Here is a 27,288-nt window from a genome sequence, read left to right on the forward strand (position 1 = left end):
ACGCTACACTAACGCTATCTAGGGTCAATGAACGGAAACATGAACGCAACATCTGCTTGGTTTACCGCCTTTTTTATGCCACGCGATGTCGTTGTACATCGTTGTGTTCTCAACGAGAAACGTGCGATCGATTTTACGTTAAGATGATACTACTTGTGGCTTGATACTTTTGACGAAAAATGTTAATATTAAAAGGTTCCAATCGTTTTGACGCATTAATCTGTTTTTTCGTCAAATTCAACGACGTTCGTTCAACTTGGTATGGTTCTTGGTTTACAACAACGGGAGAAAGAATTAGGAAAAAATCGACAGGCCTGTTACGTACCAATGACCGTTTTATACTTTAGCCTATTAGGAGTATCAAACTCGCTTCCTATGACGTAAATTTTAATCTAGAATTTAACACGATGAACAAGGCAAGAGTAGGGTCAGAATATATCCCGCTAGTAGAAGACGAGATGTCGAAAGCACGGGTTGTTTTGCCTTTCGCTAAAGTAGCATGGTTCACTGTCTCCTTACCATTTTTAGCATTTACTTTCTGCGTTATTTGGTCCATCATATACAATTTTGAGCATTCTACTTCCACTCATTGCAAGGTATGTTAAATATTTAGGAATCATTTTTATTTTTGCTCTACATTGGAGCCCTGCGACGAATATATTTTTCCTACTTACAGACTCTTTCGAACTATTTCTTTGTTTTCATAATAAGTAACAATATATGTATCTAATAACACGTTTGGATATTACGCAATGAAGGATCGATATAACGATAAGAATTTTGTACTAGGTATATAATTTTTTACCATCTGTCTCGGCAGCTATTGGACATTACAGACCGCAAAGAGACATATGGAAAATTGCAATTGCTGTACAAGCATTAATAAGAATCTTAGTATTAATAATGTATTATCGTTATTACAAGGAACATATCTATAAATGGGCACAAACTATATCTAATGTAGCGATATTTACATATGCCATTGAGAACATATCTCTTGTTACCTTAAGCTTTTGGACATCCGATGAAAATTATGGTATGTATATAGATATATTGAGATGTTACAAATACAAAGTAATGTACATTTCTCTTACAGCCTTCCACAAGTTGTCTTTTATAATGTTTCTGATAATGTCTTTTATTCATATGCTAGTAGCATATTTTATTATGAAAAATTGCCGTAACATTACGAGAGAATTGTCAGAGAGTGTTTCCATGAAATGGAAGTGGAGATCACTGGTGTTAAATGTGTTATCTATAATGTTTGCATGTTATTTTTTCTATAGGCATAATAAATATTGTGAACCTCTAGGTGAGTTGGATATTAATGAGAAAAAAGAGGATGAAACTAATTGAAAAACTAATTATTTCGTTGCAGTCTATTCCATGTTTGCATTAAGTGAGTATGGAGTTGTTCTTTCAAATATGGGATTCCACTCAACTGCAGCTTGGGATTTTGCAAATTCTCATCTTATGATATCAGGAACGGGGTTTAGAATAATTTAAAATGAATTTTATACGCATGTTGTTCCAGTTACGTATCATTGAAGAATGTTTGTATACCTTTTATGTTTATTTTTATATTTCAGTTATTTGCTTGAAAGTTTGTTAATTTTATTTCTATATACAAAGTACGAAATGCAAGTTATTAGTAATACTCCATAGATAATTTTTGACAACACAATTATAAATGTGGAAGACTTCTTTTGTTTTAACATTATGCAATCATAGTAGAAAGTCTCGAATTAATTCAATTATATATACATATATATATACAAATCTAATTGAAGTATACTTTAAACATTTATGATTGAGTTGGATGTAAATGCGTGTACATACATACACATATATGTATATATATTATTTAAAAATAATAAATTAACCTACTGTTGCTTCAATATTAAGATATAAAGCTTCAATATGGTTTCCAAATAAGTATTTCTTATAAGTAGACAATGTAGTATGAAACAGTACAAAGTATGTTTGTTTTAATGCATGGTGCAGCAGACGTATGTCATTAAAGAGCACAGATTATTTTGACATGTACTATCAAATCCCTAATTGTAAGTTTTCATTGTTATTACAACTTGAAATCCGTCTCCAATTTGTCAGCAATGAATTTAGCGATTGCCATACTGCTTGTGGCAGCAGGGGAAGGTGCGTTTCGACAATGTATCACTCTACTACCGAGAGTACCTTTTCCTCCATCAAAAACAAAATCGTCGACTAATTTTCCATTATTATCCAATGCTTGTGCTCGAACACCCGATGGTCCCCTGTATAATTAACAACACAAATAACAGAGGAAGGATAAAATTTCGAAGAATGACAAGAAGTTGCGAAAATATTCTTGCATTTACCTTTTTACATCCTTCCAGGTCACTTCGGGAATAAATTTTTTTAGGTCTTGTATTGCGAGTGGATAAAATATCGATTTAATCATTTCTTTGCATCCCGGTAAAAAGTATCGAAAGCAGAGTTTATACAATCCAGGAAATTTTGCCATTTCTATACAGTCTTTAATGTTTACGTCACTCCACCTGAAAATATACAATTATCGAGCACATACGTTTGAACGTTGTAAGTATATATAATTTGGTGACTTGCTATATTTATAACGTACCGATAACCTTCTCTGGCAAATGCTAAGATAGCGTTTGGACCAAGCCATATTTGGCCGTTCATCCTGGGCGTAAAATGAACACCCAAAAATGGAAATCTGGGATCTGGGACAGGATATATGTTGGTTGTACATAAATGTGTTTTCTTTTCATTTAGTAACAAATATTCGCCACGAAACGGTACGATTCGTGGACTCAGGTCGCATCCTGTCATAACTGCCAAACGGTCTGAATGTAAGCCAGCACACGTCAGCACGTACTTTGTTGCTAAACACTACAATACAAAACAAAGATAAAGAAGTTGTACGAAGATATAACGGTAAAATGTGCATTTAAATGATCAACAGAAAAAGAACGTACTCTGTTTTTCGAGAGTACCGAAATGGGAGCCAATTCGACCTCTCCTTTCGACTCAGACATTTCCGAGAAACCGGTTACTTCATAATTAAGCAATATTTGACCGCCCATTTTTCGAAAATCTTCAGCAAAGTACTTGCAGACTAATCCCCAATCAACTATACCTGTCCATGGTGACCATAATGCCTTCTCCCCCTGTATAATATATATATATATATGTTTTATTTCGTTCGAGAAAGATTCAATTCTTAAGAGACAACGCTGATTTTAGTACTCGACACTTAGGCTCGTATTTTGATATACAGGCTTTCTCGACCATAGTAAGATCCGGTACGTTGTTCTTCAGTCCCCGATCGTACAGGTCGTCTATTCTTTTAATTTGTTGTACATTTTGTGCGACTATGAGTTTTCCAACCCTGTTATGAGGTATGTCGTTTTTACAGAAATATTCGTACGACAGTTTTAAACCTTCCACGCACAGTTTTGCCTGCAAGCATTTCCTGCCGGATCAAAAATCTCGTAACGAAGCGTTGCTTTATTTACCAACTTTAATACGCTTCGCGTTATTTAAACTAATTTTTGTTCTCTCGAAAGAAATCCGCGTTAAATAATACATAATTATTATTGTTTTTTTTACTTTCATACTGCCGGGAACATAGTAAATGCCAGCGTGTACGACACCGCTGTTGTGTCCTGTTTGATGTTTTGCCAACGCATTTTCTTTCTCAACAATTGCCATCTTTAAATTAGGGTGTCTTATCATCATCTCCCGAGCAGTGGCGCACCCAACAATGCCACCACCAACGATGACCAGGTCATATACGCCACATGTGTCGGTGCTAAAAATATTTCATAAGCAACTTTACGAGTGATAAGTGATAAGTCAGTATGCTTTATACTTTTTATGTTTTCTTGTGAAATATCGAAACCGCGGGCTGAAAAATTGTATATAGTAATACGTTAAAAGTTTTGAAGTCGATAAATCGACTAACCTGGAAGATCCATAACGACGTTGTATGTGACAAAGTTGTTGAAAAATGATTCTTTTTGTCAAAGACGTAGGCATGATTATTTTCATTTTTTGATCAAGCACATTAAATTTTGGGATTGACGGGTGTTTTCTAAAAAAGACAAAAACACATTTGCAGACAGTTTTGACAAAGCGGTAGTACTGGTACGGTGAATTCACTATTTCTTTGCTTAAAATTGATATGTAAGGTGATATGATAACAAATAACTAACATCACGTCAAATCGATCATTTGATGTATTCCGATCACCGCCGCATACTTGTTCAATTTTTCAAAATTTTATAAAATTATACATGTATGCACCGATACGAGTAGACATTAGAAAATGCAATTGCGTTTCCTTTTGTACAGTTTCTGCTCCTCAATTAGCCTCAATGTACAAGTAGAAAGTATGCATTGACTAACACTCCTAAAAATATCGATTTTATGCAGTGTTCGAAGTATTTGTTCAAATGTATTTATAAAAAAAAAAGAATGTAGTAAATTTTTAGTGAATCTTAATCCTAATAGTGTTCATAACCATGTGTTCCAATTATGTAACACTGGTAGAATTATTAATTAGTTATACAACTGGAACTACAATAAGTATCACGTATTGGAAGATGAAAGTCACGTGTGCTGACCAAGACACATAGAAGTATAGAACAAATATAAAAATATGGCACTGATCTTACCTTTAAATTCGTTTAGAAAGCGTCATCCCATACGATTTTCGATAGAAAATTTTGTCCACTTGAGCATTTCTTTTCTTACTACCGCATCAAAATAAAGTTCTGCTACATTTATGTCTATTGCTGTACGAGATCTCTTGATAAAATCGTATAACCCTAGTACGTGGCGCCTCTATATTCGTCTTTAGGTATTAAAATCGACGATGACGTTATGTCTATGAACGAATGACGTATATACACAGATTAGAACACGGATCAATAAAGAAGATATACACTTTTACCAACGGTAACGAATCAAATAATTTCATCCATGTTTCACATTTTTACGTAAATAAATGATATGGTGTCGAAAAAACATTAATTTTTTATTTTCAAACAATTACGCATTTCCAGTATAAATTATTATATTTTTTTTCTTTCAATAAAGAAGTTGGAGGTAGTATGAACGAGTGTAGCGCTATTATCGATACCGTATGGAGTTTAAGAAAATTTGTAAGTTTGCAACGCCATGTCAAGTTCGTGCATCTGCACTAATACATAACTATCGAGGACAATAGTTTCGTAACTGTTCTCCTATCTTCTAAGATGTTCATTAAGTCTTTCGCCAAATAATAATAAGTCGTCTAAGCCGGTATTTATGAAGCGGGTCCTTCATATCGAGCTCCTAAGAATAGTAATTAAGGATAATGAAAGTTGCAAATGGAAATTCGATGCACAAGTAGTCGTAAATTATGTTAGTACACGATTCCTGCATTTAATTATACTGTGTAAGGTCTGACGAAAGTGTTGCATGCTTACAAAGTTAATTACGTGTCAATAGATGTTCTTGGCGTTAGAATCTCTGTATCTACTGAATACTTCATAAGAAACACAAGTAAGAAAATGCATTGTTAATCACATTAAATTCATTTTCAGTCAACGTTTTAAGTTTATAGAAATCTAATATGTCCTGTATATTTGACACACAAATAAAATAAGAAATTGAATAAAAATCTCGATACATACATGAAACCGTTTCGTGAAATGCACTTGAACTGACGTTCGAACTATTATCTATACTTGGTATGTACTTACTTGCTTCCACCGTTGTTTTTTCCTTCTTCTCTCCAGTGGTTGGCATCTTCTCTTATTCCGTAACGTGTTTCTTCTTCTTTTCGTTTCTATTTTACGGTCTTGTGTCTTTTCCTAGATGGGAGAAGAGTAGGAGAGAGGGATAGGTGGCAATAGGGCTAAGAAGAAGGCGAGTGAGAAAGAGACTCGATAACCAGGACTGTAACAACGACGTTATAGAGTCGAAATTATAGTTTATCGAAAGATTCGATGTCTTTCGATATAGAGAATTATCGAGTAGAAGTGTTCTAGTTGTCGCTGCTTACGAGTCAAATGATTCCAACAACAGGTACACGTTCCGTATATTTAATTACAATAGAATCACGCGATTGTCTACTATCTGTGCAATTAATCGACGATCCTTGGAGTGAACGCGATTTAATCAAATATCGCTTCACTAACGGAATTTCCGTCAGTTATTCTATAAAGACATAGACGATGTCGCGAGGTTAGTATGTTCGAACGAAATACCTTTTCGTTATTTACTGTTTTGATATTTCTTTAATCGAGCGCAACGTAAACCTATCATTTCGGTAATAATCTATCAAGGAGAAAGGTCACTACGAGAAGGTATGCGTGTATCTAACAGATGCAGAACTTCGGTATCTAATATTGGGAAAGAAATGGTGTTTATCGCAGTGGGTCGGTAGGCAGCGAGGTCGTCCCTGAGCCATGATGCGCGATCATGGTGCGCGAAGGTTCTACGGCGGCGAGTGTCAGTCAACCCGGTGACGTCTTGCAGCGTGCGTCGTTCTTTTGAACTCTCGTGCCGGTATCCGTAAAATTGTAACGAAACAAGAGGAAATCGTGCATTTACACGAACAGGTTAACGTTCGGTATATCGACGAACTAACGACGCACAGTCTTTGTTACGCTTTAAATATTTTTCGCGAGTGAATTCGCGAAAAAAGACGGGGAACGCGGATCGCCGCGTCGGTGCGTCCCTTCGAAACGCGATCGGTAAAAAATGTAGACACGATCTTGCGGGGATTTCGTGTGCGATGTGCGTGCAATCTACAGGTGAGAGGGATAATTGCGCGAAAAAGTAACGAACTTCGAACTGTACGATGATCTCCGCGAATGTTCCCTGCTCGATTTGAAGATGTACCGCGAAAGGGTATTGTGACAACGAATCGAGAAGACGCCATCGAAAGGACATTTAGTTTTTCACCAATAAGCGACAAGATCGACGATTGTCGGTCTTTCGATCGCTTCTTCACGGAAGACTGGAAGTCCCTGGGGCTTATAAACCGACATATGTATTGCAAGATCGGTGTGTAATGAAAGGCAAATTGAAAGAGGGAATTTACTGCGGCGACGAAGCTTAACGCGGAAAGCGAAGGAGATCGATCGGTCGGTCGGCCATCGAATCGAAGAAACAGGATCCCTGACACCGTCGGATTTGTCGAAGTTAAACGAGGCGCGAAGTGCGCGCGCGGTGTTTCTCGATCGTGACGCGAGTCGGTCGTGGTCGTGGTTAGCGCGAACGACTCGAGGATGGAGGACGAACTGCGATGCCCTTGTTGCAAGGAGTTGTTCGTGGAGCCGGTGCTATTGCCCTGCTGGCACGCTCTTTGTCTGTCGTGCGCGGTGAATCTTCAAGCACCGCCGGACTCGCCACCAGAGTCGACGACCGATTCTTCGAACGCGCCTGGATCGGATCAGGAAGCCGATAAACTCTCGATTCTGTCCGAGACAGATTCCGGGGTAGTGTGCAGCAGCACGTCGACCAGCTCGCGACCAGGAAGCTACGTTGGCACGCCCGGAAACGGAGGCTTTCCGCCGTCGGGCGGTACCTTGTGCCTTTCCTGCCCCGTCTGTCAGAAGACCGTTTATTTCGATGAAGGCGGCGCTCACAATTTGCCCAAGTACAGGGCGATGCAGCATATCGTCGAGAAATTTCAAGAATCGAGGAACACAAGAATGCAGTGTCAAATGTGCGAGGGCGAGCCCCGGGACGCGACCGTCGCCTGCGAACAATGCGAGGTCAGTCCATTTACGCTAATTTCTTTCTCTTTACTTTCGAACGATCGAACTCGATCGTATTTAGTAGCACCGAATGTTACCTCGTTTATTCGAGAAAACTTTACGGTCGCGTACCTTCCTAAACATTTTTTTACATTTCGTCGAAATAATTTTCGCGCGATTTTTTCTCGACATAACCTATCTATCTAACACGTTTACGAGCCTTTAGAACGTTGGGGTACCCACGTCTTTATCCGTCGTGCGCGTGTTTTAAAAATACCCCTTTCCGCGTCTACTTCTCTTTGAACATTTCCCCTAAAAATTCTATCGAAAAAAATAGTTGAAATATACGAATGTAGAGTGTATACGCAACAAATTGTTTTACTCTCGATACAGTATATTCTCGCAACTACTATGTTTGTAGTCCCGAGACTCTTGAGAGACGTAACTTGTTTACATTTTGCGACGGGCATATGCGAGGTTAAACCGCGTAGCTTATGTTTGAACGTTTCTAGTGGCTTTCATGTTTTTCTTTTTTTCTTTTTTTCTTGATAGCTTTGTGGCATGTTTTGTACACTTCGGCACACAGGCGTCGTTGTTGCTCGCCTCTTATGCCATGAGAACGATCCGCAATCGACGAGATCACGTGACACTGTGGAACGTTAGGCCATCTGTTCTTTCAGAGACTTGACAAACGATTCGTTTTTATGGTTATACACGTTTCGTGTGCAACGTAAAACTGTTCGAGACGTACACAATGGAATATTGCACTGTATGCACCCGTGAAACGTACACGCCGGTGTCCCTCTTTCTCGTCGTTTCATTATCCTTTGGCTGTATCAGCGTTTTTCGTGTCTGGTTCATTTTCCTCGAGGCGGTGTACACGGAATGTGTGTGTATCTGCCTGTCGATCTACCGAGGCAAATAGAAGAGAGCGACTCGTCGACTTATTCGTTATTTTCGTTTTAGGTTCGCCATAGACCTTATCTCAAAAGGGATTCCCGGTTTCAATACGATAGGAAACGATACGAAAGTAAACGCGCCAGCATCGCGCGTTTCCATACCCCGGGTGTACGTAAACACGTACACACACGGTGGTCTTTGTACACGCGTAGCGTTTCCTTTAAAATATGATCCGAAAACTCGAGTGCGTGCAATAAAGTTATACGGAACGTTAAAACATCGCGGTCGTAGATCGAGCGGATTTACGCGTTTCTGATCGTGCCACTTTGGTTGTTTTTCATTCGTGAGCGTTACCCTTCGCGCTTTCGACGCGTTCGTTCCTTTTGTTTACTTTCATAGTTGTGTGTAGCGCTCTGTAAGCAAGAGCCCCACGAGCTTCGTGGAAATCGACTTTCTCGAGTCGCAACGTAAAGAGGGCAAGGAGGCGTTGCTCGTGCGTGAATAACGAGAGCCGAGTCCAAGCTGACGCGGTTAATGTTCTCGTTGTCATGGTCGTCGGCGTCGTTTATTCGCTCGTAACTCGGGGTCCCGTTCTTATCGACGGGGTCGAATTTTTTTCAATATCGAGCCCGCGTTACCTACGTACCGGGCGCCACGATCGTGCGTGCCCGTCGATCTTTTCGTTCGTTCCTTTGTTCGACCGGACGAGAAGTAGCATTTTGAAACGGTGGTACGTGGGGTCGTTTCAGGTGTTGTATTGCGACGGCTGCAGGGAGTCCTGTCATCCGAAGAGGGGACCTTTGGCGGCCCACAATCTGGGCCCACCTCGAGGCAGCTGGCAGTCGAACGGAGGCAAAGGTTCTCGCGGGGCGGCCGCGGAACCTACACCGGTTTGCAACGATCACAACGGCGAGCCGTTGACCCTCTACTGTGCCCTCTGTAAAATCGCGATATGCGCGCATTGTCTTCGCGAACGACACGCGGCTCATCCCCAGGACGTGCTCCCATTGGCCGCTGCATGCAAGGCGCAGAAGGTGAGTGTTTTTCAACGTTTACAACAACCACATCCGACCGAGCGGTGTTGCCTCTCGGGTTGTCCTCGCGGCCCGGACAACTCGACGGCCGTGTAGGTGAAATTCGATCGCTCTGCTCGTCCTTCGAACGCAATTTTCGCTCGGTACTTTAATCCCTGGTATACCCAATCTCAAGCTCGGAAGTATTTTGTATTATACGGATAGTATTTCGAATTCGATTAGAGAACAATCTCAAAGGGAAATATTGAACGTTACGATAACAATATCGATATTTTTCCTTACTCTAGAAATATTTCACACACCTCCCTTTTTCAAGGCAGGTACCCTTCCGGACCCTGTGCAAAATTCTCAATTTTACTCGATCGAACCGTAAAAGTCCAATTTCGATCGAAACAACGAACGTTGCACGTTCGAACTGTCCCATCGAGCGCAAATCGTTCCTCGACGGATCCACTCGACGGATATCGTCCGCGAGTCCGTTCCGTCCTGAATTCCGGCGGTGTTCCGGATCTTCCGGCATCATCGTCGCCAGGCAAACTAGTTCTCGATTATTCTCGTCGAGCGTCGACGTAACGCCGCGGCCACTCGAACCGAACGAGAAATTCATTCGCGACCTTGACGAAACTGGTTCTAGAGTCGGGGCCCATTCACGGAACTCGATCGACGTTTCTATTTCCGCGCGCGCGAACTCACGGATCAACGACCCGGTTTTTCGGCTATATAGGAGTGAGGGGTGGGGTGGGGTGTGGAGAGGAGTAGAAGGAGAAGAGTAGTCCGGATCGACAGCTGGTTTCGATATCGCGTGTCCCGCTACGTGGGTGTGCCCTCGCGAGTTTCGAGCGTTCTTCTGGCCCTCGATTTTCCCCCAAACGCCGACACACCTGCTCGCGGTCCCCTCCTCCGAGCTCATCGGTCCCCGCTACGGCCCCCCACCCCTTGAAATCGCGCTTCCCTCCACGATCGAGTCTAGGAAAAAACCGGTCGGCGTTCCGGCAATTTCGTAATTACTCGGCGTACAAACAACCGATCTCGACTAAGTGCTCTTTCGTTTACCTTCGCTTTCGCGCGTGTTTGCTTCTTCCCGAGTGCCGGCCGGCGACTAGCGCTAAATTCGCCAGATTAAAAATTGATGCGAATCATTTCCGCGCTACCGACCATGAACATGTTTGTAATCGGTATCCTTTCTACCGTCGGAGGATCCCAATTAATCCGTTACGAACCTACCGACCATACGCGATAAAACGATCGAGAAAGGGACCGTTAGGTGTCTTGGAATTCGCGAGGGGAGGTTTGTGAAGGAAATTCGTCGCGTGGAAAAATTTGGGTAACTCGAATACCCCGTAACCGTTGAAGTGTACTTTGCTATTGCTTCGAACCCTCCACACCCTCGCTTATTGTTACTCGGATAGAAACTGAATAAATTGTTTCGGTTCCTTTCTATCGTTGGAGGATCTCAATTAATCCGTTACGAACCTTCCGATTATACTCGTGGTCGATTAAACGATTGAGAAAGGGACTGTTAGGTGTCTTAGAACTCGTAAGGGGAGGTTCATGAAGGAAATTCGTCGCGTGGAAAAATTTGGGTAACTCGAATACCTCATAACCGTGGAAGTGTACTTTGTTATTGTTTCGAATCGTCCACACCCTCGTTTAATGTTACTCGGATAGAAACTGAATAAATCGTATCGGTTCCTTTCTCCCGTCGGAGAATCCCAATTAACCCTTTTCACTCGAGCGGCGCCGATTTGAAGTGTGAACTCGAGCAGCGCTGAAATTTTATTATTCGTATACGCTCGTTTGTTTATAAATGTTGTTAAAGTACCTGTAAAATGTTTGCCTAATTTGGCCGAAATCGTTTCGAGTTACTGGTTTGCGCAAGCGTAAAAGGCCTCGAGTTCAAAGGGTTAATCCGTTATGAACCGTCCGATCGTACTCGTGGTCGATAAAACGATCGAGAAAGGGACCGTTAAGTTTCTTAGAACTCACAAAGGGCGGTTCGTGAAGGAAATTCGTCGCGTGGAAAAATTTGGATAACTCGAATACCCCGTAACCGTGGAACTATTGTTTCGAACCGTCCCCACCCTCGCTTATTGTTACTCGGATAGAAACTAAACCGTATCGAGTTAGACATCTGTATTTTTAAAACTGTATTGATTTTCCTCGGAGAGATTCACTAGGAATTTAACCGTTGCGGAATCATTTATTTACCGAGCGTTTAATTTTACCACCGGGTAAATTCCCGGGTATTTCTCGAACGTTTTAAATCGTTCTTTTTTATCTTTGAGTCTTTTTATCTTTCAGCGATCGGTAACCCCGGTTGAGCGTTAATCTCTCTCGCGATTATTTTCTCGCGGTTGCGTTTCTCGGCTCGGTGGTAGGGAACAACGCAGCGGTGTATTTTACCGAATATTGTCGCTCAGGGTTGTAGTTTCGCGGGCGGTCCTTATCTACGCGCGGCCAAACGTTCTCCCGTTTTCACGCCTTTCGCGAAACGACGTAGGGCGGTGCTCGCGCCGCGCTGATAAAGTTCCGCGACGAGCGAAACGCGGCGCGATATAAACGCGCTTTGACGCGTAATAGTCTCTCGAGTGAATACCGGTCGCCGTAATCCAGCCATTGTTGCGTATTAACGTTGACGTACGAGCGATACCGTTGGCGAGTCACAGCCTGCACACCCGATATTTCGGTAATTAGTCTGGCTGGACAGTCGGCTAATCGAGGGAATGTCCCTGCGTACCCTGTACGCGATACCGACATTCCGCGTGTCGTAATCGCCGTAATGTCCATTGAACTTGTACACGGGCCGAGCCGGCACTCCGCGCCAATCGTTGCCCCGTGGTAAGTGGAACTTTCGTTTCGACGTTTCGGTAGGGGAACGACGACCATCGTTCGACCTACCTAATATACTTGACTGCTGCTGAGTAATCGTACTCGCTCGTCCATAAATTTAATTGCCATGCGAAGCCTCTCGGGGGATCACGATATTCGGATAGATAGGACCGCGATAACGGTATCTCGTAGAGTGGTGAAAAATGTCGAGAACCTCGATCGTTGTTGGAAAAATTCCGATGGAAATTCGTGCAATAATGGGTTGTATCGATGCAACGACTCTTAGATGTGTAAATGTAGTGGACGAGTGTGGGATAATTGTGTTCTGCAAAGAGGTGAAAAATCTCGATTATTGTTGGGAAAATGGCACTGGAAATTTGTGTAATAATGAGTGTAATCGATGCAATGATTCTTAGATATGTAAATATAGTATATAGGTATGGGATAACTGTATCCTGCAAAGAGGTGAAAAATATCGGTGAGAGCCTCGATTATCCTCGGGAAAATCGGCGCTGGAAATTTGTGCAATAATAGGTGCGATCGATGCAATGATTCTTAGATGTGTAAATGTAGTAGACGAGTATGGGATAATTGTATTCTGTAAAGAGGTGAAAAATCTCGATTATTATCGTGAAAATTGCACTGGAAATTCGTGCAATAATCTAAACAATCGATGCAACGATAACCATCGCACTCGTTAGGTCCCTTCAATTTGTCAGCTCGCCTCTCTTCGAACAAACTAGCACCGTCCACGATAAAATTTTCACGTAAAATGTTACTCGTGAAAAATCAAACTTCATGCCTGGTAAATATTTCTATCAATCGCGAATTGACAACCGATAGCGAAAAACAGTCGTGTATTTTTCAACGGTATCCGCGCGTCGAGTTTCATCGGGACTTATCAATCGGTACGCCTTCCTTATCAGCTCGTATCTCTCGTATCCGTGACGATTGGCAGAAATTGAGAATAGTTTCGCTGGTTTGCGCGAGCGTCGGTTATTCGACGTAGGCCGAAACTAATCGAACAACGGGCTCGGATAGTTGTTTTCGTTAGCCGTGAACGTTCTCGATTTACCTGGCGGCGTTATCGTCGTTAAATCAACGCCATCCGGTTCACCAATGGGACCGTGAAATTACTGGTGCATTCGGGGCGCACGCTCCTACGGGTTGTTTCGCATTGTACGGTACCGCTTTTGAACGAAGAAGGGGCGCGACGAACGCGGAGAAAAGGGAACGTCCACGTGGCCTTTACGCGTACAATCGGGAGCACGAAAAAAGAAATTGGAACGCGGCGTGCCGCGTGCACACGCGTCTGACGAGTGTCCTTATTATTGTACATCCACTCCCCTCGATATCCTTGCGTTCGAATTCACCTCGTGGATACCGTCTATTTCCGTTCTCACGCTGTACCGCCCTCTCGACGCGACGAGATCGTCTCGTCCCGACGCGACAACTGGAAGATTCCCTCTTAAACCGGGGAACAATCGGCGTTCGATTATCGCCGCTCGAGATTCTACCTCATTGTTAAACAAACCTTGGCGTAAAACGCCCGCCAGACGTCGTATCGCCGACAAGGAAGCGGCGAAAGGTTCTTCAAGCTAAGTGGCATCGTCCCCTTCGATGCGTTATTTTTTCCCCCCATTATCGCTACCGTGGTTAGCCGCAAGGTACCGCGTGGAGTACCAGAGAATCTGAGCAAAGTTTACGATGGGAAATTCAGTTTTCACATTGATATTTATCCGTCTTGGTATTTTACACGAATCCAAGATAGAAATTCGACAATGGTGAATTAAATTAACGACAATGTTATCTAACATGGTAATGGATTCGAAACGGTTGTACCTAGTCGTGACGAGATCGTTCGAAAGCGAATAAATTGTACAGAGTGTAGTAAATCGATCGTCTTCGGTGTACGAATATTAAGGAGCGGTCTCTGCGTAAATAATGATTCTTAAAAAATTCTTCCCCTTCCATGCGTTATTTTTTCCCCCCATTATCGCTACCGTGGTTAGCCGCAAGGTACCGCGTAGAGTACCAGAGAATCTGAGCAAAGTTCGCGATGGGAAATTCAGTTTTCACATTGATATTTATCCGTCTTGGTATTTTACACGAATCCAAGATAGAAATTCGACAATGGTGAATTAAATTAACGACAATGTTATCTAACATGGTAATGGATTCGAAACGGTTGTACCTGGTCGTGACGAGATCGTTCGAAAGCGAATAAATTGTACAGAGTGTAGTAAATCGATCGTCTTCGGTGTACGAATATTAAGCAGCGGTATTTGCGTAAATAATTATTGTTAAAAAATTCTGATCGCCGAATCTGTATTACATCCGGAGATATTATCTCCCGAGGTAGTACACAGTATCCTTTGAGAAGGCGAGAAAGCTTTGACGACGACGATACGAAGGTTGCTCGGTCATTGTTCCTTGGCGATGCAACGCTGATATTTGATGCACGCAACGGAAACGACGATGGAAGGCGAGATTAAGGCACGGAAAGAATACTGAAATAATTGCAGGCTCTCGAGCGATATCGTTAATACGCGCCGTTCTCTGTGACGCGTGTCTCGACAAAGGACGCGATCTCGTTCGACTGGTTCGCGAAACGAACGCGGTGGCTGGTTCGTTCGAGTAGGAAAGTTTCGGTGCGAAGTATACGTTTTTTGTTAACTTATTTCGGTAAGCTAGATGGGATCCTTTAACGACCAGAAAACGATACACGCTAGGATACCGTTTCGAAATTACGAATTATTTCTTCGATAGCTATAGAGGGTAGAATTTTATTTAATCGAAATTACGAATTATTTGTTCGATAGCTATAGAGGATAGAATTTTATTTAATCGAAATTACGAATTGTTTGTTCGATAGCTATAGAGGGTAGAATTTCATTTAATCGAAATTACGAATTATTTGTTCGATAGCTATAGAGGGTAGAATTTTATTTAACCGCTAGAAAAAGAACATGTATTTCCATCGTTAAATGTATTCAGCAGATTACACGATTCTAATAGAAAATATTCTAGGAAAACATAAGATTTTCTTTAATTCTCTCGTCCGGTAAATTCAAAGCTCGTTGGTAACTTTCTTTTAATTACGGTCTATCCGTAAGTCGTTACTTTTTTCTCTCGTTTATTAGCCAGTTTACTCCCGTTAAAAGTTTACCGTTCCCGAGCGAGGTGTACAAGGTGAAGCCTCGATCGTTCGAACTAATTGGGGCACGCGATATTCGGGCGATCAATTTTTCGAATTAATTGGATCCTCGCCGAGAGGAACGTTCGTTCTCCGTGAAGTACGTGTCCGTAAACGCGTGTTGCGTTATCGCGTTATCGCCTCGACGCGACAGACAATATTCCTCGTGCGTCGCTTGACCCGACTTGACCCGAGTTGGCAGCCGAGTGGAATCGCCGTCAGGATTGTCAGGTATCCCTGGGAATACCTGACTCGCACGAACGGTCCCACAATGCTTCGTTTTCGATTTTCTTCGTGGCGAACCGCGCGCTTTCCCCAATACGCTGCGAATACCACTGTAAATTTGCATCATTTTACTCGTACGATAATCATTCTCGAACGGTTACATTATTTATAACTGTTGAGATTGTAACCGAGTTAACGATCCGCTTTGAAAACTACAACCGCCTCCAATTGTGTGTTACATTATTTGTAAATGTTTGACGAATTATTTTGTTCTCAATTCTCATCGAACGCGTAACGAAACGCTTCTCGTCTTTGCTAAGTTTTCGATTGTTGCATCCACACCATTTCGACGAAAATTATACTACTTTAGATCGAAAAGTACACGTAAACGATGCACCATTGATACCCAAGGATATTCCCAACGAAACGCTTCTCGTCTTTCACTAGTGTTTCGATTGTTGCATCCACACCATTTCGACGAAAATTATACTACTTTAGATCGAAAAGTACGCGTAAACGATGCACCATTGATACCCAAGGATATTCCCAACGTTGGAATATGTAAGTTTGGAAGAAGACTCGTTCGGAAGATTTCGTGCTCGAAATTTTCCAGCGACAGCGTGATACAATTGTAACGATCGTCTCGATGCACAAACGATGCTCCCTTACTACGTAAGAATATTTCCAATAAATCCTTCAAATATACCGGCAATATATAAACTTAGCTTTGAAAATTGACCGTTACAAATTCTACTATTACTCATCGTCCTCTTCGAAGCTCGAAACTCGACATTTTTCAACAACGTTACAAGAATCTTCTCCCCCTTCGGTTCAAAGGTACAATTTCAAACAGTTCCCTCGAACCCCGATTTCTAGGTTAACCGAACAAGGATGTCCCGAAGTTGGTCCGTGGCCGGTGTCGTCGAAGATTTCAGTCCGTTCTCTCCCTGCGAACGTACCGTGAGACTTTCTAGACGGGTTGTACCATTAGGTTCCGTAAATGGAAACTTGCTGGAAAATGGCGTCGCTCCGGGCACGACGTAAAGCACCTTTCGTATGCAACGAGCGGCTAGCCGCCAAACCACGAGACGCGGAACTTGAAAGGATACTCGTAGAAAAGACGAACGTCTAACCGCGTCTTCGTTAACCCCTTCGCGCGTTTTTACCCTCCTTTACTCCTCCCGCGACCGTGGATTTAATGATCCGCCTTGAAAACTAAAACCGCCACCGAGCGTATCGCTCGACACCGTTTAAACAAGTTTCAATCTCCTTCGGGCTTTTTTCCCCTCCTTATCACCGCTAGCTGGAACACGCTCCGCGTTGCGTACGGTTGCAAGCTCGACCGCCGTACCATTTAATCGGGGGGAAGGTACGGGGGCGGAGGAGGATCGGGGGAACGTCGTTTTCTCCTTTGAGATTGCAAAAATTGACCCTCGAGGTTTTCCACACCGTGTCGAGCGGAGCGGCCAGCTTTTTACAATTATTCGCGTAATTGGAGTAGTTGGTTAACGAAGTTTCTGGAACGAGCGAACCAACGAACGAATTCTCGGTTATTCGGTACGGGGGTTGCGAGAACGCTGAAGACTCCACGGAGCCGTTTAAAACTTCACCGGAACGAGCCTTCTTCTTCGCGATAGCGAGGTATTTACACCGATCGTGTAAAGATCGTTCCAACGATTTCGTCGATCCGTTGAAAACGTCGAACGATCGTTTCTCCGGTATTGTTTCTTCGGCACCCCTTCTATTTTCCTTCCATTCGTCGCCACGGACAAAGAGGTTATTAAACGCGGTTTTTCTTTTTTCTTTTTTTCTTTTTTTCTTCCAGAGGAAGATTAAAGACGCTTCGGAGGGGCGAGAAGTGGGAGGGAGACACGGACAGTGGGGTCGCGCGGAGAAAAGCGTCCGATGGTGCGAACGGAAATCTTTATTTGCGGGCGACGAGACCCTCGCGGGTTTCGAGACGGTATTACGTTTAAAAATTCATGGAGGGACGAAGTTTGGCGGACTGCTGAAAACATCTCGGCTTACTTAGGTCGAAGCCCCGGGGAATATACCGGGCTGCTTGGTGGTTTACGGGGAACGAAAATGAACGCGCGGTCCAACGGTGCGCTAGCGGAATTACGCGGGGGAGAAAGAAACCGTGTTCGGATCTTCGAGATAATTTCAACGCACGGTAATTACTCGAATTATACCCGCGAAGGAACACTCGAACGGTGTAATTTTATTCGCGGGAATTACAGAAAGATCGCGCGTCGATGTTGTATCGACGGACGAGAAGAGTAAATCGTAATATTCTCGATGTTACAGAGACGAGTGAATTTCAGTTTTTTGAAACGATTTTGTATAGTTTTTCAACCTGTTCGCTCAAGGTTGGATTCTATTTGACTTTTCGTCGGCTGCGCAGAACCGAGGGAAGAATGTAGTTTCGTTTGAGGAAAGAAGAAAGCTCACCTCGATATCTCTGGAAATATTGGGTTGTTTGGAAAATCATTTCATAGTTTTTCAACCTGTTCGCTAAAGGTCGGCTTCTATTCGATTTTTCATCGGCTACGCAGGGAACAACGTAGTATCGTTTGAGAAAAAAGAAAGTTCACCTCTGGAAAAGTTCATCTCTGGAAATATTCGGAAAATCATTCCATTTTTTTTTTTTATGAAAATAGAACACGATTTTTTTCAAGTGTACAAACACTTCATTAAACCGTATATTCTCCGTTTTGGAAAACGAAATGACTTTCCAAACGACCCCATACAAGACTCGTAAGATTAGAGAGACACTCGTTCGATAGAGACGTCCCTCGAGCGCGATGTATCTCGTAGGAAACATTGATCGTTCATCGATCGTATAAATTTCTCGACTCCCCTCTAGGTGTATCCCAAAGAAAACTGATGTCCTCTCTGGAACGTTTCCACTCTTCCATGATCTATACTCACCGAATCGGGATTCGATCGTATTCATCGAGCCAAGAGTCCCCGTAGTGTTCCTAGCCCGCCTCTCGACCCACTTCTCGTTATCTTTACTACATCTCGCGGTAAATGAATATTTACTTCGCATCTGGATCGCGGATCGCGCGCAATAAAGACGTAAAAAAAGTTAAACGGAACAAAATCGATCGTTCGGTTCCTTCGTCCACGGTGTACCGCGCGGTTTCACCGCAACGAGCAACGAAAAAGAATTCACCGTGCGGCGCGTACGTGTCGCGGTTTGGCTCGCGTTCGAGCTCCACTGGAACCGGGAACTTCCTCGTGGAATCGTTCCTGGGTAAGATTTATTTCCATCGAGTGGTAGGAAACGTTTCGTTCCGCGTCCCTTTTAACGACAAGTAACAGTTTACCCGGTAATTTTGCGCGTTCGTCCCGAATAATATGGTTTTATCGCGACACGTAATCGGGCCGGTTCGCTAATACGAGAATCGTGCAATCGCGTTATCGCATTCTACTGGGTTTACCCCCGGTACACCATCACCACCCCACCCTATCTCACCCCTTCCTCCCCTTGGTCCGTGCTCCTATCTCTTTGCCGGTGATAATAAATTTTCTACGGCTTTGGATAATGTTTCACGGAGGTACGCGCGTACAACGCTCGCTATTACGAGATAAACGCCGCGCGCAAACGTGGGCGATAAAAGCGCGATAAACCCAACGGAACAGAAAACGATGGACAGGTCTAACAGACTCGCGATGACGCGGCGATTTGTGTCGAATGTTTCGCGAGGGGTATGCAAATCTCGCTTCACCGACGTGTAACCGGCCACGAGCACCGTCCACGAGAAACCAACCTCCGAAAATATTATTACGGTTTATCGCGACGATCGATTCGTACACGCTCCAACAAAACGGGATGTAAAATACAGGTTGCGGATGAGGTGTCCACTCTTCTATCGGTGTTCAGCCCCACTGTCGAGGAAGGAACCAAACATTTTCCAACATCGATTCTCGCGCTGGTTTTCCATGTTCGAAGGTGTCCACGACCTTCGTTTAGACGGTATCGCGAGGGTAATTGGTATTTGTCGTTTCGCGACTTTGCTAACGAGTTGGTTACAATAGACAAGTATCGGCGTTTTGTAGAAATTCGAAGGTGAATCTTAACAATAACGCGAATTGAATCAAACTACGATATTAATTTGGATTCGAAGAGAGAGCATTTGCATAATTTTGATTTATGAATTTTATCGCGAGGAGATATCGGTGCATCGTTGCACGAATTGCAGTTCCGTCTGGATTGCACGCGAGCGACGGTTAAGGATATTTGTATTTTTCGAATGAAGAACGAATATCGTATTGTAAGGTACGGCTGGGTAAATAAGGGCAACGACCGAAGGAACGAGGAACTGGGAAAGATTGCAAATCTTTCTCGAGTATTTCCGCTCGGTGCGTTCCGTGGTTCGATCGGGATTCTTTTTTCTTTTTTTTTTACCCTCGTCGAGAGCGAGAAGAACTCGATAGTGAAATCTTGGAAGCGAGTTCCAAGGGTCGCGACGGAGAAACGAGCGATTAGGATAAGAGGGTGGGAGGACGCCGAAGAGGACGAAACGGGACGATTCGCATAAATCGGAACGGACAGAGGGTTAATCGGCGTATGAAACGGAGCTGACGATGTTTGCGGAATTTGAATATTTCACCGTCGAATATTCAAATGTTGCAATCGTGGTAATAATTTTATCAACGTGGCTCCCTTCGAGCACGAAGGACGGCCTATAATGCGAACGATAGGGAGTTCGCAAACAGAATCGTAAAATGGACTTGCATAAATGAAAAGAGCACCGAAGCACGAGTCAGAGATGGGCAAAGTTTCGCATGGAATACTTTTTATTTATTCAATACGGCGTATCGTTTTGTTTTCGAAATGTTGCGGCTGGATCAGCCGGACGAAATTGTGTACTTGAAAAATATTTTTCATCGAGGAACAGAATCAAAGATCGCTGATTCCTCTTGAAGTTACCTTAGAAGGTTAGAAATCATCGTAGTAGAGTTAAGAGAAATTAATATGAAGTTAATTTCAAAAGTTGATAATTACCAAGATTAACTTCGAGCGATACTCGTCGAATCGAGGATGTTTGAAGTTAATTTTGGTAGGTTTGAACATTGAATTTCGATGGTTAAAAATTACCAAAATTAATTTTAAACGATACTCGTCGAATCGAAGATGTTTGAAGTTAATTTTGGTAAGGTTGAACATTGAAAAGTTAAAAATTACCAAAATTAACTTCAAACATCTTCGATTCGACGAGTATCGTTTGAAGTTAATTTTGGTAAGTTTGAGCATTGAACTTGAAAAGTTACAAATTACCAAAATTGACTTCAAACGATACTCGTCAAATCGAAGATGTTTGAAGTTAATTTTGGTAGGTTTGAACATTGAATTTCGATGGTTAAAAATTACCAAAATTAATTTTAAACGATACTCGTCGAATCGAAGATGTTTGAAGTTAATTTTGGTAAGGTTGAACATTGAAAAGTTAAAAATTACCAAAATTAACTTCAAACATCTTCGATTCGACGAGTATCGTTTGAAGTTAATTTTTGTAGGTTTGAACATCGAATTTCGAAAGTTAGAAATTACCAAGATTGACTTCAAACGATACTCGTCGAATCGAAGGTATTCGAAGTTAATTTTAGCAAGTTTGAACATTGAACTTGAAAAGTTACAAATTACCATCAAACTTAACTTCCAACGATACTTTCGGAATCAGAGATCGAAATAGTTTCGAATTGGAAAAAATTTGTTAACACGATGGTCCGAATCGAGTGCTCGTCGATCGTTCCGGTGAAAGTTCCTCCGAGTTTCGTCGCGCGATACAAGAGGAGAGGCGCGATACTAGAATTATGGCACGAAAACGTAGAAGCCCAGGGAGTGGCGGCACGGGAACCTAAAAACGAAAATAGTTCTTGAAACAGTGCCAGCCTTTGATGCCTCGTATGCGTACTCATTCTAGTAAATAAACAAAAACTGCACGCGCGCGCGGGCGCGTGAGTGGCGAGCGCGCGAAGTGTACGCGCGAGACCCAGCCAGAGCGTGTCCCTTCGTTGGCCGTCGAATAAACACCGAGGGGACGTCGAACTTTCGAATAATTTATTAGACCGGCTCCGAATTATCTACGACACTGTTACACGGGATCGATTTGTTCGTGAAATTTTCTCTACGTCGTCGAGTACATTACGAACGGGGCGCGATCCTTCTTGGATTCAAGATGAACTGAAAATTTACCATCGAGAAGAGAAACGGTTCCTTTCCACTACAAATGAAACCAACGAGCAAAGATCTGACCGTACGTTCGATGTAAAGTTTGAAAAAGAAGCTCGTTAATTCCAAATATTTCCCATTTATTCCTACTCGTCGAATCGAAGATGTTCGAAGTTAATTTTGGTAAGTTTGAACATTGAACTTGAAAAGTTACAAATTCCCAAAATGAACTTCAATCGAAGTTACTCCTACTCGTCCTAATCATCCCGATTGTTCGTTCTCGAGCGCTCTGTATATCCCCGAACGCGTCATCCGCCATTTTTACAGCCTCTGTACGCCGTTCGAGGGAAATTAACAACACTTTCCGTACACGGATGGTGCATTAGATGGTCGTTTTCCGTTATCGTAAATGCGAAAGAGAGACCGATGGGAACGCGACACCGCGTCCAAGTTGAACATCGATTAATTTTCGTGGTCGTGTCTTACGAAGGCTGACGAAAATCTTGGAATTACACCTGGAAGCGATCGTTCGTTCTTTCAACGATACGACGATGGTTCACGATCGATTAACATTCATGGATCCGGGCAATGGCATCATCCCCTTGTCTCTCGCGACCGGAAACGATCCGAGCGAATATGGTAATTCGTGGCTATAAAATTCTGGACACGGAATCGCGGTGAATTCATTAACGGAGTTCTAGGTCGGGGCAGACGTTACATTATATCGGCACGGTATCTCAGATATTTATGGGGGCTCGACCGGCCTGGTAAGTGCAACGCACGCAGTTAGGGTAGAGCTAACGCGGAGACGAACACGCGTTACATAGTGCCGCAACGCACGACACATGTCGTGACGTTTTCACCGTCACCCACACTACGCTCGCCCATTCTACTCGCCACTGTTTCCCTGTACGCGGTATCGTTGTGTTTCGTTTCGTATTTAATGGTGGAAAATGCACCCAGTCGAAGTCAATAAGTCGTTCTTTCTCCTCTCTCCTTTCGTTTCTCTCTTCCACCTTTTCCATCCTTCTGGCACTGTTCTCTCGATTCGTACCGTCGGCCCACCGCATAGATTGTTCCGGGCGCGAACATTGGCGTAACCGTCCGTTTTATCGCGGTTGTTCTTTGATGTCGATGTCGTTAACTCCCACCGAAGGTTTCATCGTTTCTTTTTTTTTTACTACCGCACCGCAAGCTTTGGAAAAATCCAGCGTATTTTGCCGCGAAGGTTACGGTATCGCCCTTGAGGGTACCATAATTTCAGTGCTTCGAGTCGTTGCGCGGTTATTCACGCGCGGAACTGCTCGCGCGGGTTCACGTATCTCGTTAGGTTCCGTGTTTTCTCGCTACGCGGTAATTCCCGGTTTGGAGCGGTCGTTTCTCGCGCCGAATTCGAGCGACTTTCGAAACAATTGCACGCGACTGGATAAAGGAATTGTAATTCGTTCGCGATTGTTATCCTCGCGAGAACGCTACTGTTGAATCGCTGAGATTCTCGCGATTAAAATCAGTACGAACACGACCCCTTTCGGACGATTTTTAGTATACGTATAGTTCGAGGTTTGATAAAGCGACTCCGAGAACACGTACGTGAAAATACTCGGAAGTATCGATAAATTCGCGAGATTCCGAGGAAAATGAGCCCAAACACGACCCCGTTCCGATTATTTCCTCCCGCGCGTTACCGGGAGCACTTTTAAAAAACGCGAACTATACAAAAATAAAAGTGACCAGAACCTAGTCGTGTTTGGGCTCGTCTTAAGCGGGAGAATCTCACCGAATCGTTGATCGATTTTTAGTACACGTACAGTTCGAGGTTCGATAAAGCAACTCCGACAACGCGTAGATAAAAATACTCAGAAATGTCAATAAATTCGCGAGATTCCGAGGAAAATGAGCCCAAACACGACCCCGTTCCGATTATTTCCTCGCGCGCGTTACCGGGAGCACTTTTAAAAAACGCGAACTATACAAAAATAAAAGTGACCAGAACCTGGTCGTGTTTGGGCTCGTTTTCAACGGGAGAAGCCCACCGAATCGTTGATCGTGTTCTCGGAACGTTGCAAAGAGAAACGTGGAAGTTGGAGAACAATGTGAAAGTTTACCCGTGGAAACGAAAAACGTATCGTCGAGCGACTGTGCTCGATTTCGTGTACGCGCCTGTATCGAGGCCCGATGCCACGAATTCCCGGCCACGGGTTGGTCCCGTGGGTTCGACAGATGCTATTAAAAGCGGTTCACCGGAAACAAACGGAACCACCGTACGTGGCGTTACGCGAAGCGTAGCGATCTTCTTCTTTTCCCTCGGTCCGCGCGAGAAACGAATGTATACGATACGGTTCGGTGGAAGGGCACCGTGCCAGAATCTGACGCAAGATCGATCCTGTTTCGTTTCAGGGAAAGCTACGCCGGTGACTTCTGGTGCAGCAGGGGTCGCGGGCGGGGTTACCCGAGAAGCAATTTGTACTCCTATGCAAGCCTTTGCGTTTCGTATTAGACGTTTATATTGCGCAATATATCGAGCTAGAATAGGTCCCTCGGCTAGATTCGGTATTATCCCCGAACTCCGTGCACTCTCGCGGACACGAAGCGGCGAGTAATTTATTTTTCCCTCCCCCTTCTCCCTCTCTCCTGAAAGATAAAAGCCGGATTTCTTGCGAAAGGTTTATACCGACTTATCCCTTTCACAGTCGCGTCTTTGTTAACCCTACGATCGAGAACTGCCACGCCAAACTCACGACGGCCCTCTTAATTTTACCAAACGCGGGTTGGAGGCGAGAAAACGAGAAGGGATCGCGTTGCGAATTTATCACCTCCACGGGTCCACGTTCGCGAGCGAAACTCATTTCACGTGTCTGTGAAATTGTACACAGGGTCACGGAACGAACGAGAATCGATTCGAGGTATTGCTCGTTACGTTCTACCTTGGTACACGTGTCCCTTGTTTCGAATATTCTTGCACAAACTGGAGAGACAATCGTAGGTTCGCGTTTCGTTCGTTCTTGTATACGCGTAACACGTCGATACATTGTACAAGAACGTCACTCGTAGACCGTGTGCTCCAGTAGCGTTTCGTCGCGTTAAATAATCGGTTTTGTTTAAATGGTCCGCGGCTCGTGCCAGTCTTTTCGTCGAGATGGAAGACGGTGCTCGACGCGTTGTAAGTACGTTTCCTTCCTCCCTTTCATCTTCTAAAAATATCACCCCGAGGGGTGCGAGGTAGGAGCGGTGGATAGTTCTCGCGAATCTTTAGGGCCACGGATTCGAAAATGCTCGAGCATCGCAGCTGCTCGTGCAACGTGCGCGTTACAACGTTTCCCTTTCGTTTTCTTCGTCTCGTCTCCTCGTCGCGAAGCACCAAAGTGGATATACCCCGTTTACACACCGCCATCGCTAAGCTCTTCTTTGCTCGTTGCTCGCGTTGCTTCCTCGAACCACGAGAATTATTATCGTTGACCTTTACGAACGATACCAATCGAATAACGAGCGTGTCCCCTACGCTCGAGGGAGTTCGGATTTCGTCGTTTGCTTCAGAACCGTGTATTAACGCTCGGGTGACGAGTGAGATCGTGTCGGGTCCATTCGGACCCCGACGTGTCCTCGTATCGTATAATTAAGTGTATGCGATTGTGCAACATCTGTCTTCGTGCCAAACTACGTTATCTTTATTGTCTGTCGGCGGGTGAAAAATTGGAATATTTTATCGTTATTAATCTCGCTTTAGAATTCACGATTTTAAGTTACATTTGGTGAATCTCTTTAACGTTTTGTTTCATCGGAACGAGTGATTTTAAATAGAAATTTCTCGACAGGTCAAATCGATCACTTTGATAGTTTTTAATGTTAATACGAGGACGGTCTCGAAGGTTCGATTTTTTGAATCATCGAATCGCGCGTATCGATCGTCAACGCTGTCGTTTCGATGTCGCTAATGATCGAATTTGTCACGTTGATTAAAATTAACTCGCGCGACGGATCTCCCCGTGGTTGTTGTGCTTCTATTTAGAATTCGTTGCCCCGAAGCTCGATCTTCGAAACGTTGATCCTGTAACACGAATACGTATTACGGCGACTAATTTATGTGACAACGTGGACTTCTTCTCGAGCTCGTTAAACTCGTCCAGCCGTGTTCCATCCTCTCCATCTGTTTTACATAATTGACTCGATTAATTTATTCCTACGAGCGGTCATTCTTTAACCCAACCTGCCCTCTCTTTCTACCTTTTTTCGATTATTAATTTCACACTGGTTCTACGACTGTGCACAGGCACCGCGATACGTATCTATTGTGAACTAAACGGACGAACGTTCCGTGCATAATTGCGACAATATTCATCGTGATTTTATTTCTCGACGGTGAACATTTCCTTCGTCCTCGTCTTGCTGTACTTTCAACATTTCAGAATTATTCCCGCGCGTGGAAAAACGTCGAACAGGACGTTCTTTAGAAAAAAAAAAAAAAAACGATTGTTCGAAACTTGACGCTCGACGTGTCTGGCACGCATGCAAATGTATCGATCGAATTCGGTCGTTTTCCATCGTTTTTTGCGGCCGGAGAAACGAAGCGTCGCGCGTTGACGGCTGTAAAGTCGAACGTCATCGGAAATCCGTAGATGGAACTCGTTTTGCATCGACTGTCAGCCGTTCGTAATTAGATCCGTCGTAGTCCGAGCGCGTCACGGCTGCGACGCGTCAATCGGAACGGGTTGAATATCGTTACGGAAAAAAGCCGCGTAACCGTGTTACGGCTCGTCACGAATCACGTCGTCGATCAACGTCTGCGTATTTCCGTCGGAACCTCGAGCTTCGTAAAAACCCGAAACGGAACTCGTTTTCGTTCCAAATGTACGAACGAACCGAGTCCTATACCTTACCAGAAACGCGACTCGTAGAAATTACGGTACACTTTGCACGGAGCTTGTTACACTTTCTCGATGCTCACCACTTGCAGCATTGGTCGTACTGTTTCGAGTACGAATCGATAGTATCGAGAAAAAAAATGGACTCGTAGATAGATAGGTGTCTTTGTCTAGAGCTGGGTGAATCGAGAAGAAACTCACCGAGACCGAGACAGAAATTTGATATGATAAAAATTGAAATTTTTTATATCGTGTATCCTATACGTGCGAGAGTATCGCCAATGTGTTGGCGAAGTTCTCCCGATGA

The 27,288-nt window shown here is 43.6% G+C and overlaps 3 protein-coding genes across 5 annotated transcripts in view; 2 read left to right on the plus strand and 1 right to left on the minus strand.

Annotated features, from left to right (window-relative positions):
• Positions 1–138: 138 nt before the first annotated feature.
• Positions 139–4,925, plus strand: LOC143150610 (post-GPI attachment to proteins factor 2). Its single transcript, XM_076319037.1, has 4 exons — positions 139–596; positions 790–1,036; positions 1,097–1,312; positions 1,379–4,925. The coding sequence occupies exons 1-4, from the start codon at positions 408–410 to the stop codon at positions 1,504–1,506; spliced, it is 780 nt and encodes a 259-aa protein (XP_076175152.1). The 5' UTR covers positions 139–407; the 3' UTR covers positions 1,507–4,925.
• L2hgdh (L-2-hydroxyglutarate dehydrogenase) lies at positions 1,742–4,837 on the minus strand. The gene is made up of 8 exons (XM_076319030.1): positions 4,683–4,837; positions 3,971–4,099; positions 3,616–3,817; positions 3,253–3,465; positions 2,982–3,173; positions 2,624–2,895; positions 2,361–2,540; positions 1,742–2,276 (listed from the first exon to the last, which is right to left on the minus strand). The coding sequence occupies exons 2-8, from the start codon at positions 4,054–4,056 to the stop codon at positions 2,081–2,083; spliced, it is 1,341 nt and encodes a 446-aa protein (XP_076175145.1). The 5' UTR covers positions 4,057–4,099; positions 4,683–4,837; the 3' UTR covers positions 1,742–2,080.
• A 1,059-nt stretch (positions 4,926–5,984) lies between the features above and the next one.
• Positions 5,985–27,288, plus strand: part of Trim9 (E3 ubiquitin-protein ligase Trim9) — a 64,889-nt gene continuing 43,585 nt past the window's right edge. Inside the window, exons 1-3 of one of the 3 annotated variants that reach the window (XM_076318578.1) lie at positions 5,985–6,078; positions 6,440–7,775; positions 9,407–9,691. In XM_076318578.1, coding sequence (XP_076174693.1) covers positions 7,287–7,775; positions 9,407–9,691 — 774 coding nt within the window. In that variant the 5' untranslated portion in view covers positions 5,985–6,078; positions 6,440–7,286. Of the gene's footprint in view, positions 6,079–6,413; positions 7,776–9,406; positions 9,692–27,288 lie in introns of those variants that run through there. The other 2 variants (XM_076318580.1, XM_076318579.1) reach the window with 2 other exon arrangements.

The sequence above is a fragment of the Ptiloglossa arizonensis genome, chromosome 8 (genome assembly GCF_051014685.1).
Source record: "Ptiloglossa arizonensis isolate GNS036 chromosome 8, iyPtiAriz1_principal, whole genome shotgun sequence".
NCBI lineage: Eukaryota > Metazoa > Arthropoda > Insecta > Hymenoptera > Colletidae > Ptiloglossa > Ptiloglossa arizonensis.